This window comes from Colletotrichum godetiae, assembly GCF_030913485.1.
Source record: "Colletotrichum godetiae strain CBS 193.32 chromosome Unknown BDP55scaffold_78, whole genome shotgun sequence".
NCBI classification, from domain to species: Eukaryota; Fungi; Ascomycota; class Sordariomycetes; order Glomerellales; family Glomerellaceae; genus Colletotrichum; species Colletotrichum godetiae.
This window is the reverse complement of record NW_026851326.1, coordinates 120,228-134,540: the sequence shown is the minus strand read 5'-3', so window position 1 is coordinate 134,540 and position 14,313 is coordinate 120,228. Positions and strand designations below refer to the sequence as shown.

The 14,313-nt window shown below is 50.5% G+C and overlaps 2 protein-coding genes across 2 annotated transcripts; both read left to right on the top strand.

Annotated features, from left to right (window-relative positions):
• Positions 1-4,489: 4,489 nt before the first annotated feature.
• On the top strand, positions 4,490-6,825 carry BDP55DRAFT_404300 (glucose/galactose transporter). Its single transcript, XM_060567320.1, has 5 exons — positions 4,490-4,806; positions 4,867-4,954; positions 5,155-5,724; positions 5,778-6,109; positions 6,169-6,825. The coding sequence occupies exons 1-5, from the start codon at positions 4,662-4,664 to the stop codon at positions 6,438-6,440; spliced, it is 1,407 nt and encodes a 468-aa protein (XP_060422908.1). The 5' UTR covers positions 4,490-4,661; the 3' UTR covers positions 6,441-6,825.
• A 6,519-nt stretch (positions 6,826-13,344) lies between these two features.
• Positions 13,345-14,271, top strand: BDP55DRAFT_734371 (aldo/keto reductase; the record flags this gene model as incomplete). The annotated part of the gene is made up of 1 exon (XM_060580201.1): positions 13,345-14,271. One exon carries the CDS (start codon positions 13,345-13,347, stop codon positions 14,269-14,271), a length of 927 nt encoding a protein of 308 aa, XP_060422907.1.
• Positions 14,272-14,313: the final 42 nt, after the last annotated feature.

Sequence of the window (14,313 nt, the reverse complement as noted above, 5' to 3'; positions counted from 1 at the left end):
ATAGGCTTGCAGCTACCGGGCCGCGTGAGGAATCTTTAGTGACCCGAGTTTACGGATTCAATAACTTGCAACACTGCAGTTGTGATTTGAGATCCGGCTCTTCAAGGTCCAGCCGTCCCCGCGCCGCTTCCACTGGCCCCCACTTCGGCTGACCCGCCCACAAGTTCGCCGTTCCCGAACCCACGTGCTCGATCCATAGGTCAGGACTGACCGACCTCACACAACACCATACGACAGGCAAAGGATATCTTTTTTCGGCCTGGCAATACTGGGAGATGGAATTCCGGGGGTGCCAACCTGATCATTGGGTGTAATTACAGGAGTGTGCGAGCTACTTGCATACCCGACAACGGCATGCCGTTGCCACTGTCGCATGGAGTGCATGCCGCCTGATTGTATCCGTATGCCCTATTGCATTGTTTTCTGCATTCAATATCATTTTGCTTCGATATGGAAGGTCAGTGGAGCGTTTAGGTCCACGGTTGGGGTGGCTGTTAACACAGGTCATCCTTCTCGGCTGTTACCTTGGCACAGCTGTCCCGCCTTCTCCTTATACTGGCTAAGGCAGGGTGATGCCTCATCTGAACTCGATGAATATGAAGAGGTTTTAGACGTCCACTATCTCCTAGGTTGATGGCTACAAGGATAATCAAGTTTAGCTAGCATTTTGACAGTCAACCTCAGTTTCAGTTGACCTACCGCTATCTATTTAGTTGAATCTTACATGTAATGAATGAACTCCCTCGAGTTTAGTTTGCAATCAAAGTTCAATGAAATTCAGCCTTTCGTCCATATCTCGCTAAGGCAGTAACTCTTGGTTCTCTTCTAGTCTCGTTGTGTTTTTGATAGACTACAGATACGGCCCTGACCATGCCCACCGCGCTGACTTTTACCCTGAGAAGAATTGAAGATCGATGCAAGGGATAACATGGACTACCAGGCTATGACTAGCTTTGGCAGCATGCAGCATGTTGTTGCATCGAGCTAGCATGTCTTCCCGCCGTGCATGAACCAGCATCTCTCTTCGACCAAAACCAGGCGCCTGCTGGCCTGGAGTGGGCCATTGTCGGAGTCTGACCGCTTAAAAGACGCCGTCAGACGGTTTGACGGAGCCTCGACGGCCACTATTCAGCCCCATCAGATTTGAGCAGCCAAATTTGCATGATCTCACGCTGGCGGTCTGTAGGAGTCTCCCGCAGAGAACAGCCTCATGCACCAGAGAAATAAGTAACCCTGAACCATGTAAGGTAGGTACAGGTTGTCGAGTGAATCTAAGACTTGAACTCATCTCATGGTACCAAGTCTAGGCTCTGACTACTAAGCTCTATCCGTCCGGATGTTTGATGGATACTCGCTCATCCAATAGTGCTTGGCTTGCAGAAATCCTTTTGAGAGGATACTGAGCGAGAATATTATAATCGTTCTTTCCGCCAGACAGTAACATCTTTATCTGCTACACAAGGGAATGTATTCAATCTCAGGCCGATAAAATGTTTATGGAGCAAGTTTCTCCGTTGAGCCAGTTCAGTCATGGCCTTCCTTGGTGATTTCAGTCTGGCAGGCGAAGGTGGAGGGTCCTTAAATTTTCCATTGCGGAAGTCTGAAATCAAGATATCTTGACCTAAATGCCGTCTATGACTGAGGTGGCAACCTATGTAGTCTTGTGGATCTTGGTGTTCCAACATGCTGGTTTAGACTAGATCTCTATCGGGTCCGGTTTTGCCTCTTCACTAACCCTATTCAACTTTACCAGGTTATGTTGACAGGCTAAAAACACTACCTAGGTCGCTCAGGGAGACAATGCCAATGCGCCACAATAGTCTCGACTAGTTTTCCAGTCGAATTGCGATTGGATTTCCAAACTAGGAACGTCGTAGGTAATTATACGTCTTTCTGTAGTTCTGAATCGGGTGAGGCACACTGTTACAGCTCGCCCGTGCAAAGATGGTCCCAGTCAAATGACAATGGGAAATGGCCCCCGGGGAGTATTCATAGCGTATGATTGCTTTGTCGACTCGTTATGTTGATCTATCTACCTTATCGTCGGGGAATACCGTTGCTGTCGACGTTGTCGCCAATGCTCTTTGACTTCAAGCTTGTTAGTGAAAGCTTGAGAATGACACCATACTGTCGAGTAGAGACTTGTGTTGATGGTGATTGAAGAAACTGAAAAAGGTGTTGGACTTGGCCCCAGGCTTTCTCGAAAATAGACTGAACCCGGAGCAAGATAGGTTCGTCAGCCGTCAGGTCTCCCATGATTGTGACTGATTAGGATAAAGATACCGCAGATACTCCATTGATTGAATAGTATATGCGTGTCAAACAAGCTTCATGAGAAACTATAGGTCAAGATTATCTTGCTAACAGCCTCACTTCGTGGAGCCATTGATCATGGTATTAAGATGTGGTAGGGCGTTTGGCCACGCGATACTACTTGCCTAATATCGTAGGGTACATATGGCGTGAATTGCTGCCCGCAATTAACGGCGTCGTTTTTGCGACACCTAATCACAGCAAGTCTGCAGCATTTGGTTACCAGTCTTACAGATCCCCAGTTGCTTTACTCAGTCTTATGGATCAAGTAGTTGAGAAGCTCTGGGAAACCACCTCCCGAAGAAACAAAAGTCATGGAATTGCACACGAACGGAAAGGTATCGCGGAGTGCTTGCCCTCCAGTCCAGGAACAATCCGTCCATAGATATTAGATCATAAGATTGTCTTGGCCCTGTATCTAGTCATAGAGGCAAACCTTCGAATGGAGGCGATGGAGATCTGCCGATTCGTGGAAGCGGTTATGGCAAATTTGTATCAGCTTCAGCGAGGGTGGGTGTGCGGCTGGTCTCATATGGCACCAGCTGTGGCTCGTCCTTCTGAACACGGTCGGGAAATGGTTCAATTGCCCGCGGCAGTGTTTTCGGCAGTTGACAACGGCTTTGGCTCACCTCAGGTCACTTGGTTATCCAAGCTCTCTGAGCCTGGCAGAGAAGACGTTCGATTTCTGATCGCAGAAGTTCGGGGGCGCTTCGAGAACGACATGATCTCCCTCTATCTGTGGTGTAAACCAATGGCAAAGTATGACGCCCTCTCGCCTTGTCGTCTTTGATTAGGCCTGCATTTTTCCTGAAGCTGGTGTGGTAGACCTTCTGAACCTCAGCCCTCTCCGGGAATATTAGTACCGATCGTGAACGCTCAGGAATCAGCGATCGGGCCGAAGACAGCTTTTTGCAGTGTGCAATTGAAGGTAGCAAAAACATTTGCGTGGTCCTTCGTTTAACCTATGCAAACTTTTCAGAGACTATTTCAAGGCCTACTATAGTTTTAAGGATTTGGCCGGCGGAGCTAAAGACGCCTTCTCGCCAGCGGCTCAAAGGTCAGTCCGTAACCTCAACTGGCATAGTCAGGAAGCCTCGTTTGGCCACACCCAATCGCCGCTAAGCCGCCCTAAAAGCGACCAAAACCTTATCGAATCGTCGAATGTTTTGGAAAGAAACTCCAGTTGACGGTATTCAGATCTCTGACTTTCAGAAAGGCTACATCGCCGGTGCGACAACAGTTCCTAAGCACCTGGTGATCTGGCAGGCTTTATTCGTCTAACCCCCACGCCATAGATGCAGGCCCGCATTGTTGTTCAGTTCAGGGAGTGTTGGTCGCGACAGCATATCAAAGACATTTCAGTGTAACAAATGCCGATGCGCGAACACTGTGCAGGTGATGTCATATACTCCCCGGCCCCGGCTCTGGTAGAGAAGTCGAAGAAACCAGCCGGCCTTCTCCAGCTTGTCCACCGAACCAATAACCCACCAGCTCACTCCGCAATCTGACCATCATCCTTCGGTCCATCTTTATATCGAACCCCGGATCGTCTACCCCAGACTCGATGGATTGCCGCCCTCTCCAGATCCAATCACCACCACAGAGACTTGAAACAATTCCCTCTCACCCTCGTCTGGCGGCCATCCTTTGAGCTGTTCAATCGGGGGAATCGGGGCCATGTCAAGCAAGAGATGGGCATGCCAAGGCTGCGTCGCAGACTCTCCGAGAGTCCGTACATCCTCTCTGTGCTCTCCAGAGATCCACCTCGTCTTCTTCGACTGGCTGCTCCAACCTTCACCCCGCACCTCGAACGGAGATGGATGGGGCCATATCTGCTTCCCTGGCGACTTAGAGCACGCGATGATCATCCCCGCAATCCTCCCCAAACGCTTGTTACCCCAGATCAGTCCAAAAGACCGCTGCTCCACCCGAACTCTTTGTTCACAGCAAGGACTGGAGTACCTATGTTACTGGCCGTTTGATCGGGGACTGCGAGCCATGTAACCATGGAGAAGCCAAGAAGAAACCAAGGATAGTCATGTCCATCTCGCTTTCGTGCAGGGGAAGATCAGGCTCGAAACGACCGAAAGTACGGCCGGCTTGAGCTCTTATAAGATTTTGTCCGACCCAGCTCTGCTCGTTCCAGAAGAATTCTATTTGCTCTCGGACGCGTCTCACCACATTGCCAGTGCAGTCCAACGGTCCAACGGCTACTGCCACGTCCGCACCCTGAGGCTTTGACCTGCCACCATACCGGTCGCAAACACTTTGACACCTTACACTTTGCATCTCCCAAGTGCTTCAATCAGATCCAACACAGCGCCTGTGGGCTTCGCCAAACCTGCGAGATGGGCGTCAAGGAGTTTTTCCAAAAACGGTCTCTGCGCCAGAAGGACAATGTCCGCACGAATGCTGCCGAATTGACGCTGAAGGAGTCTTTGTTTCCGATCATGCTCGTCACTATCCTCTTCTTCCTTTGGGGCTTCTCTTACGGTACGTCGCGGCAACCTAACGGCATGATCAGAGGCCCAAGTACTGATGTTGCATTGCTAGGCCTCCTCGATACTCTCAACAAGCACTTCCAGGACACACTTCACATTACCAGGGCTAGGTCCTCTGGACTGCAAGCTGCTTATTTCGGGTACGTTCACCTTACCTGTAGATTTCTTTCTCGTAGCAATCGGACCTCACGACACTGGCGATTCTGGTCCTCATCCGCGCGCTAGACTACAGCACGAAGCATGGCAGCGCGCGATGAATTATGGTCATCAGCTGCCGTGCACACGACCTCCTCGCAATCATTACGACCATAAGGCGCGGAGACTGACTTTAACCTGACAGAGCCTATCTCATTGCCAGTCTTGGGCACGCGGCGTGGATCTTGAGACACTGGGGCTATAAAGCCACCTTTGTCTTTGGACTCTTCCTTTACGGCCTCGGAGCTATCATTGCGATCCCATGCATTATCGCCAAGAGCTTCGGCGGCTTCTGTGCCGCCATTTTCATCATCGGTAATGGCCTCGGCTCCCTCGAAACAGCCGCCAACCCGTACATCACCGTGTGCGGTCCTCCCAAGTACAGCGAAATTCGAATCAACATTTCTCAAGCCTTCAACGGTATCGGAACCGTCGTTGCCCCCGTCATGGGATCATATGTCTTCTTCGCCTTTGACGATAAACGTGCTCTGGAGAATGTTCAATGGGTCTACCTTGCCATCGCCGTATTTGTTTGGGGACTCGCGATCGTCTTCTGGCTAGCTCGTATTCCAGAAATCACAGATGCCGACATGGCTTTTCAGGCTTCCGAGACGCATGCCAGCGTGGATGACAAGCCCTTCAAAAAGCAGTACCGCCTGTTCCACGCTTCTTTCGCCCAATTTTGCTACACTGGTGCTCAGGTAGCCATCGCGGGGTTTGTTAAAACTGTGCCTGCATTTAAAAGGTTCAAGAACTAATCGTTCCCAGATTCTTCATCAACTATGTCACAGAGCGTCGCGAGAACACTGATAACGCCCTTGGCTCGAAACTTCTTGCTGGCGCCCAAGGCGCCTTTGCGATTGGTCGTTTCGCCGGAGTTGGCATTATGCACTACATCAAACCCCGTTGGGTGTTCCTAGCATTCCTCTCATCCTGCATCATATTCATTGCCCCTTCCATCACCCAGAAAGGCGATACCGGCATGGCTATGCTATATATTGTCTTATTCTTCGAGTCTATTTGCTTTCCAACAATTGTGGCACTGGGCATGAGAGGTCTGGGCCGGCATTCCAAGCGTGGCAGTGGCTTCATTATTGCAGGTGAGTACTCTATCCTGCAGCCAAGGTCCTTTGTAAGGTCTCTAATGTTTTCGGTACAGGTGTCTCTGGCGGTGCTGTTGTACCTCCTTTGCTCGGTGTTGTTGCTGATCACAAGGGTATGGGCATTGCAATGGTCATCCCTCTTGTCTTTTTTGCCCTGGCATGGACATATGCCTTTGCCGTTAACTTTGTACCGAGGTACCGTAATATCGCCGATGCATTCAGTGAAACTGAGGTTGGTATCAGGCCTGTGGATGGAGAGGAGGAGAAGGGAGGGATCGAGTCTGTTGAAGACAAACACGGCAAGAATGCCATCCCCACTGTGGCATAACCTTAAGCAACTCAGACTGCATGTTGCAAAGCTTCGTTCGAGAAGATTGGAATTGTATTTTCATAAGATACCACTCAGTTTCTTGGTAGTGATGCGTTTGTGAGGGTAATACTGCGCTCCGAAACAACCATACTGTTACGTTACCTTCAACTAGTACCTCAGCTCCATGCGAATTGTTAAAGGTAGCTCAAGTTCTTTGTGGCAATGGGAGAGAGAACTGCATTGTCTTTGGCTTACATGCGGTCTTTCCCTCGCCAGCACTAAAGACAGCCTTGCTAAGCTATCAATGCCTGGATTCTTCATATCATTTTAGTCAAGGCAGTCGGACAGAAACTCTGTATCATTCGCCAGGACTTTCTAATCGCGGTCTAAGCTGAGATCGAGTCTTCATGAGTGTTCGACTTTAACTTCGTATGTCAGCCGGAAAAATTGATTCAAGGCGTACGTGGCTCACGCAAGGGACAAGACTAACCGATCCCATATAACATGAATAGCAATACATTGATATGCTAGGGTTAATTACATCTTGAACCAGACTTAAAGGCAGGTGATTGTTCAAATACCTAGCGATTGGTCTGGAGCTTCCTTCTGCTTCAATGAGCGCCTCACACTACAAGCTTGATTGAGACACGGGTAGATCATGAAGCACGTAATCCGCAGAGGGTGATGTGAGGTTACGAGTCTTAGATAGCATTATTGAGAGTGCCACTTGAGTGGTTCGCAGCGACGCAATTGAGACACACTTTATTGATGAGGGCTAAAGATTCTCATGAGGTGTTTCAACTCTCTAGCCTCTAAGGACCCAACACGAGCACATGATTGTGGTAAGAGAGAGGTGTGGCGATTCCAGAGCAAATTATACACCTCGACCATTCCTCGAGTATTTTACAATGCGTTAAAATGTTGCGGAAGCCTCATAGACTGAATAGACCATGGGGATGCGTAGTAGCTATGAACGCATCCTTTCGCTCCCGCTCATCAATAGCACGCGGCATCGTTCCTTGAAGATCCAAAATCGGTACGCTTGCTTTTTGAGATGACTCGTAGTTATTGCGCTTTAAAGACTTCTGGTTTGCACCTGGTATGTAAAATCAAGTTCCTCTCGCAAAAGCTGAATCGAAGCTAAGCCACGGAGCACGTAGGTTACATGCCTTCTTTGGTTGACGGTATGACTCAGAGGCTGATACAAGGTGTTTACCGTCGTCCTTGAACTCATTAGTCTAACAGCATCCAGTGGCGCAGCGTTCGGAAGATTTAGAGCTCAATATCTGGCATCCAAGGTGGATGTTTTGCTACATGTAGCTGAGAAACGCCCTCAGGGCGGTATTATATCATAGGCCGCGTTGAGTCGCCTACGCACTTCTCAATGCAAAGAGACCACAGTATAATGCAATAATACCGCTGCTGGAAGGTTTCTGAGGTATTCTTAGGAAATGGCCCAAGATCAGAGGTGAATGATGCGGAACTTTGTCATGGTCGCACAGGAGTCTTTTACATCCACACCAGTTTGAAGCCATCTTTTCTTTGACTAGATGCAGCTATGCTCTCAATGCCACCTTCCAGAATTGGAACGTGATGCAGTAAGCGTAAGTATTTTATCATTTGACAAGCTGTATGGACGAGAGAAGTGACGAAAGTAAGGTAGCGTAGCACGCGTAGGCAGCAAAGAGAACCTCGGCACATTGACAACGTCTCGCGCTTCCTACATGGCCCCTGGCATCACACTACGCGGCTCCGGCATTCTAAGACCCCACATCGGTCCCGAACGACTCCAACCAGGCCGTCGCCGACGACAACCTCCCCACTATCGCCGATGACGGTCTCAACAAGACGACGATCTTTCCCATTCCAACTTTCTCGCGGCCCACATCCTGGCCGAGATGCTGCCGCATCCCGTATCATGCGATGAGAGCCACTAAATCTTTTTTCATGTAGCCATCCTGTACGTCTAAAATGCCCTGACGAGTGAGCTATATGCGGCACTACGTTGTACTTGTATCCAACAGCTCTGGCAAGGGCGGCACGCAGCCTTCGTGCAATTAGGATTGTCCTTCGAGCTGCAAAGAAAATTACTAACTCTCTGAAATTGGTTCTGTACAGTTCTCATCGCTCCTGGCTCCTGTTCGGTCGCTCTTCGCTTCGTGTTTCTTACAGGCAAAACGGATGAGTATTACCATCGATATATGAGGGCCTCCGAGCCAGCGACGCCAGTTTATGATACATCCGCTTCTGAAGAAGCCAATTACTACTTTACATGATCTGACAGAGCAATCAATTAAAGTATGGGAACAATTTTTATAGCGTCCAAGCGAGCATCATTGCGCTATTGACCGCATCGTGAGTGCCGTGTTGTTGGCACGACGTTTGCCGTTCAGCCTCATTCCGACGATCGGGTTTCTCCATAAAACCCGCCGTCTGAACATCGTGGGCTAAAAAATGGACCGGTCGTTGGCGACACCTTTGCGGTGGGTTCAAAAATGGGACTTCAAGGTTTTACTTCAACGTCTGTTGCTGACAGTATTGGATCTCGGCAAGGAGAGTATTCGAGTTTATCGATGCAATGTATGGTTAGACCTGCTAGCTTTCGGACTTGATCGTGAAAACCGATTCAATGTTATTCAGCCGCCTCGAATGACTTGTTGATGGAATACAAGGCTTCCATCATGTCTGGTCAGACTGGTCTTGTGGAACTTCAAATCTGCGTCATGCAAATATACCAGCTAAAAGCTGCGCTGTCGCTCAATACATTATTGGGTTTATCAAGCCGCAGCTGGATAGCTTTGATGGCGGGAGTCTAGTGTTCTTTTGGAAACTGCTGTTGCTGAACGACGCTCCAGCCCCGATGGCAACGCCATGACACTTGCGACCTTAGTTCACGGTGTCGGTGTTGAGGCTACATAAGCAAGCGCTCTATTTACCTGCTTCCTCGTACATGATCATAATCCTCGACGAAGATTGGCGAGTTTCGCGGGGTTGGCGGAGACGGTGAGGTTTTATGGTGGTCCTCATCCGGGGTTGAAGTTATCGTGGCATTTGACATTTCTATATGGGGTTGATGTAATTTGATAATTTTGATGGGTTGGGGCGGTTGAAGCATTTTTTCCTTCTGTTGATTCGAACTTGACAATGCACGCCGATGATCTTTCTAAGAATACCAGAATGGGTTCAAGTTGCCATCTTGGCCAGGATCGAGTAACAAAATCATGGAAATTTGAGGCATTTTCTGTTTCTTCGTAAATATGATCTGCCGTGGTTTTGCTTTCCGATTCTGACCGACGATGATGTAGATCAACGTTGCCGTTTTCTGTGCTGTAACATTAGTCGAAGTGATTTACATCTCTTTCCCTGTAGTCATCGAGTTGAGTTTCCCTTGCTGGCGCCATTACTGACTCGTGCGACGTCGAGCATTGATTGACGCAACTCTGTGTTATCTTTGTTTTCTGCATGTGCATAGGAGTGAGAGCTATGACGCCGAGTTACTGCCACGTTTGCAAGATGGCTGGATGAGGCGTAGTTCTGCATGCTTGCTCGCAATGACGGGCGCAGGCACTATCAAACTCGCATAGAGGTAGATTACGGTGATTGGGAAAGTTCTCCCAAGGCACTGTTTCGCTATTATTCTCGGCTACCTCTGCGGGTATCTCTTTTTCCCTAGACCAACCTCTTCAGTCCGCTGTCCGGACGCAAACCGGCCTCATTGCTTGATCCCGATGCATTAAGACGTAATCTTACCGCAGTCGTAGGCTACTACCTGCGGCATTGGGCGTGAAATCCCTCATGAAACCAAGTTTGACTGTGCAGCCTCGCCAGGGTTCAGCGTCCAGCAAAGGTTTGAAATTTAGATCATCATCCAATGAAGATGGCCGTCATAGCAACCAAGACTCGAAAGCGAAATCCATTATCAATGTCATGCCGGTGTGGTGGAGCTTTGGCCCCATTCATCGGTGTGAAGGTCAACTTCACCGCCAATAACACGGGTTTCTATCGGGAATTTTGGTCTTCCTGCTTGACTGCTTCATGCACCGTGCCGAGAGCTGAGGGCGATATTTTCCACCTTGCAGCCCTTCTCCACCAGGGATCGTCTGTCTGCCTAGCTTGCGATTTGCCTGCGTGCCTACTGATGTTCTGCGAGTTGATACTTGATACCCCTATCATATCTTCTCACGGTGAGACGGGGGGTTCCTCTTGTTGTTAGTGCAGCCTATATCCACTTTACGAGGCATTTTGTCCAGTGAGAAAGTCTGTATTTTAGTCCACAATCACGCCAGGCTGGGAAAAAGTGCTCGTCGCCTTGGTTGGGATAAAAGATAAACTGGAGCCTCGCGTGGGTCACTGATAGGGCCTTGTCTCAGGGCGCGAAATAGATAGGGGGGTCGCGTCGTCCGGCATGCATCGACGTTCATCGACATTCCCGAAGTTCTGAACAGGGATTGTGGAAGGCTTTTTTGGCGCGGCTTCGCTAGCTGTTCTCTCTCGTGTGTGTCTGTGTCGGGTCAGAGGACAATCCGGGCGTCTCCTGCCGATCTACTGCCGGGTGTGTAGTAGGCGCTTCCAACTTGCCGGGCTGTTTTGCTGTCAGCTTGGCATACATGTGAAAATCTTCTTTGGACAAGCCGTTGATCGCTGGGCCCTACCGCCTTAGCCTTCGGAGCCGACTTTGCCATTGGATTGTCTTGGGAAGTCGGTGTACCTCCGTTTTCTGTCTTTCTACTCCGTACCTTGCGGACAATTATTGCCCATAGCAAAGACTTTGAGAAAAGTCTGCCCGCCAATCCTGAGTTCACATACCACCGTTGTCGACACTGACACCGAGCACTCAACTATGATACATTGAGCCGCCCCAGTCGATATCGGACAGATGGGCTTCCTCCCGATAAGACAAGGCGCAGAATCCAATGGCTATCAAGCTGTTGCAAACGCACAGAACTTCTGAAGAGGCAACCCATTGATACAGACCTTGACATTGGTTGCTCAGGCTGAAGAAAGAGCGGGCCCTTCCGAACACTCCCGATAGGGGTCCTGCAGGCAACATGCCTCCATCTGCTTTCATCTCTTGTCTCCATCTGCTTCCCGGAGTGCCTCCATCTCACCCTACCACACTACGGAGTACATCAGGACCCTCCAATGACATCAGCGAAAAGTCTGAAACCACGTTCCTGAGTCTTGATGGGAGGCAGGGCCAATCATCGATGTGTGGCAGGGATGGGTGAGTTTGTCCCAAATGGCCCAAGCGACAAGACGCTAGAACAACTTTTCCAGTCTTTGCCCTTCAACAATGCGAGATACATTGCCCATGTACATGCGAAATGGCAAAATTTGCGACTCGCATTTCGCCTGGCACACCCCATCTCAACAACCATGCTGTTTGATGCCATCCCGTCCTTTGTACCTAGTATATCCGTAGTCCCGTTCCACGACTCCAACGCTCGTTCAACGGGGTGGACTCCGGTGTCCTGGACTCGTACCTGCACCACGCATCTCACACTCAACATGAACTTTTGCGGGAACTTCTCGGGCTTCAGAGATCCATCTTCTGATGGGGCATAAGCAGCACCACGTTTTGGAATGGCCCACTTCCACCGTGATGCCGTCGGCAGCTTGACGTCATAACGGGCGAAGTTGCGTCTGTCGCTTAGTGCGGCTTTTCCATTCTACACAATACACCTTACCCAGGATATTGTACGTACTGGCGTGTTGAGTCCTGAGAACTGACCCAGCGTGTACGTGGAAACGTCGTCTTCCGAAGCCTCTCAAGGCCCCTCCTACCGTTCAGCTCGATTATCGATACCGATTGCTGTGCCTCGTCGATACTTCGCGTGTCTCTCCGGCCGCGGCTGAAACGGCGCCCAGTGGACGGATAGTTTGTCCTCGGGAATAATTGACCGAACATAGTACCTTGGTTCCTTGAGGCTTGGCTCACAGGCTTTTGGGATCACTGCAGCGATTCCTGCAGTGGGCTCCATTTTTTTTTACTCTCTTGCGTCGTAAAATTTCTCACTTTGAGTGTAAGATTTGCGCTAATGGTAAAGTCGATATTCGCCACAGCCGCCGAAAATCTTGAGGCTCAACAATCCGATCTAGTTGGTCCTATAGTTGAACCTCATACCAGAAGGTTCAGAACAGACACTTCATCTGATACCTCGCTTATCCCGCTAGACACGTACCGCATGAGTCGAGTTTAGCAGCCAGAGGTCGGGGATTTGGCACTGGGAACTGCGAACTGAGGCCTGCCCTACAATAGATACCGTATTACCGTCAGAGAGACACTGAGGACACACTGACTCGGACGTCGCCCATCGGCGCAGCATCGGCGGAGACACGGCACGTCATCGGCCCATTCACCGGCGGAGCAACGGCCCAGCATCGGCGGAGAACTTCTACGTCATTGGCTCCAGTACCAGCGGGTCAAAGGCCCAGAGATAACGGGGCATCAACCTGGTACCGTCGAGACAACGGACGAATACCGACTGGGAACCGCCGGCACCAACTCGAAATCGACATCGAGATACCGACTCAACACCAAGTAACACCAAGGAGGCACCGACCCTCAATAATCTGTACGGAGTACGGGGCAGTATGTTGGAGAACGGGTCTCCATCCAAGACGGGGGCATCAACCCAGCACAGACGGGACATTCACGGCGGGTCCGCGGCTGGCGACAACAGAGGACGCCATCGGTCCGAGAATGGTAATCAGAATCAACTGGTTGTAGTTGCAGAGAGCGAGACTGTCGAAAAGGATAAAAAGGAATAGATAACTCGGCAACATCTGCTGTTTCCTTTTCGAAGCATCACTCACACATCAAACACATTCAACGGCCTCAAACAATCCTTCAATCTCTTCTCTTGATACCCAAACAACTCTACACTCTTCAACAATAAAAACAACATCTACAACATTCAAAATGGCCGCCCAATTCGCTACCCGTCAGCCTGAGCTCGGCATGGAGAAGGTTATGCCTACTCGCCAGGACTCTGGATACGCCTCTCCCTGCGACTCTCCTCGCCTCACCGTCCGCCTCAACGACGGCAACGAAATTCCCCAGATTGCCCTCGGTGTCTACAAGGCCCCCAACGGCCAGGAAACTGAGGACGCCGTCATCGCCGCTCTCGATGCCGGCTACCGTCACATCGACTCCGCCGCCAGATACGCCAACGAGGAAGCTTGCGGCCGTGCTCTGAAGCAGTGGTTCGAGAAGACCAACACCCCTAGATCTGAGGTCTTCGTCACCACCAAGCTTTGGGACGCTGACCACGGATACGAGGCCACTTTCAAGGCTCTCTGCGACTCCCTTGAGAAGTTCCAGCTCGAGTACTTCGACCTCTACCTCATCCACTCCCCCTCAGACGACAAGGAGAAGCGCCTTGCTTCCTGGAGAGCTCTCGAGACTGCCCAGCGCCTCGGCAAGGTCCGCTCCATCGGTGTCTCCAACTTTAGCTCTCACCACATTGAGGAGCTTCTCCAGGAGACCACCGTCGTCCCCGCCGTCAACCAGATCGAGGTTCACCCCTTCTGCCAGCGCCAGGACCTCGTCGACACCTGCCGCAAGCACGGCATCGCCATCGAGGCCTACTCTCCCCTTGCCCGCGGCAACAAGCTCGAGGATCCTACTATTGGCAAGATCGCCGAGAAGTACGGCAAGAGCCCTGCTCAGATCCTTCTCAACTGGAACGCTACCCGCGGCAACATCGTTCTCCCCAAGTCTCTGACTGCTCACCGCATCCAGTCGAACTTCGAGTCGTTCGACTTCGAACTCTCCCAGGAAGATATGGCTGTCATCGATGCCCTCGGTGCTGAGAACTACGTCACCGGCTCTCTGCACAAGGAGTAAATGATGTCTTATCAAGACAATTTGGCCTGAGGGCACTCCAGT

What these genes read in the sequence shown, in the direction of transcription:
- BDP55DRAFT_404300 (XM_060567320.1), top strand. Translation starts at nt 4,662, where the DNA reads ATGGGCGTCAAGGAGTTTTTCCAAAAACGGTCTCTGCGCCAGAAGGAC. An exon ending in CCTTTGGGGCTTCTCTTACG is followed by an intron (nt 4,807 to 4,866) that starts GTACGTCGCGGC and finishes TTGCATTGCTAG; the next exon opens with GCCTCCTCGATACTCTCAAC. An exon ending in CTGCAAGCTGCTTATTTCGG is followed by an intron (nt 4,955 to 5,154) that starts GTACGTTCACCT and finishes TTAACCTGACAG; the next exon opens with AGCCTATCTCATTGCCAGTC.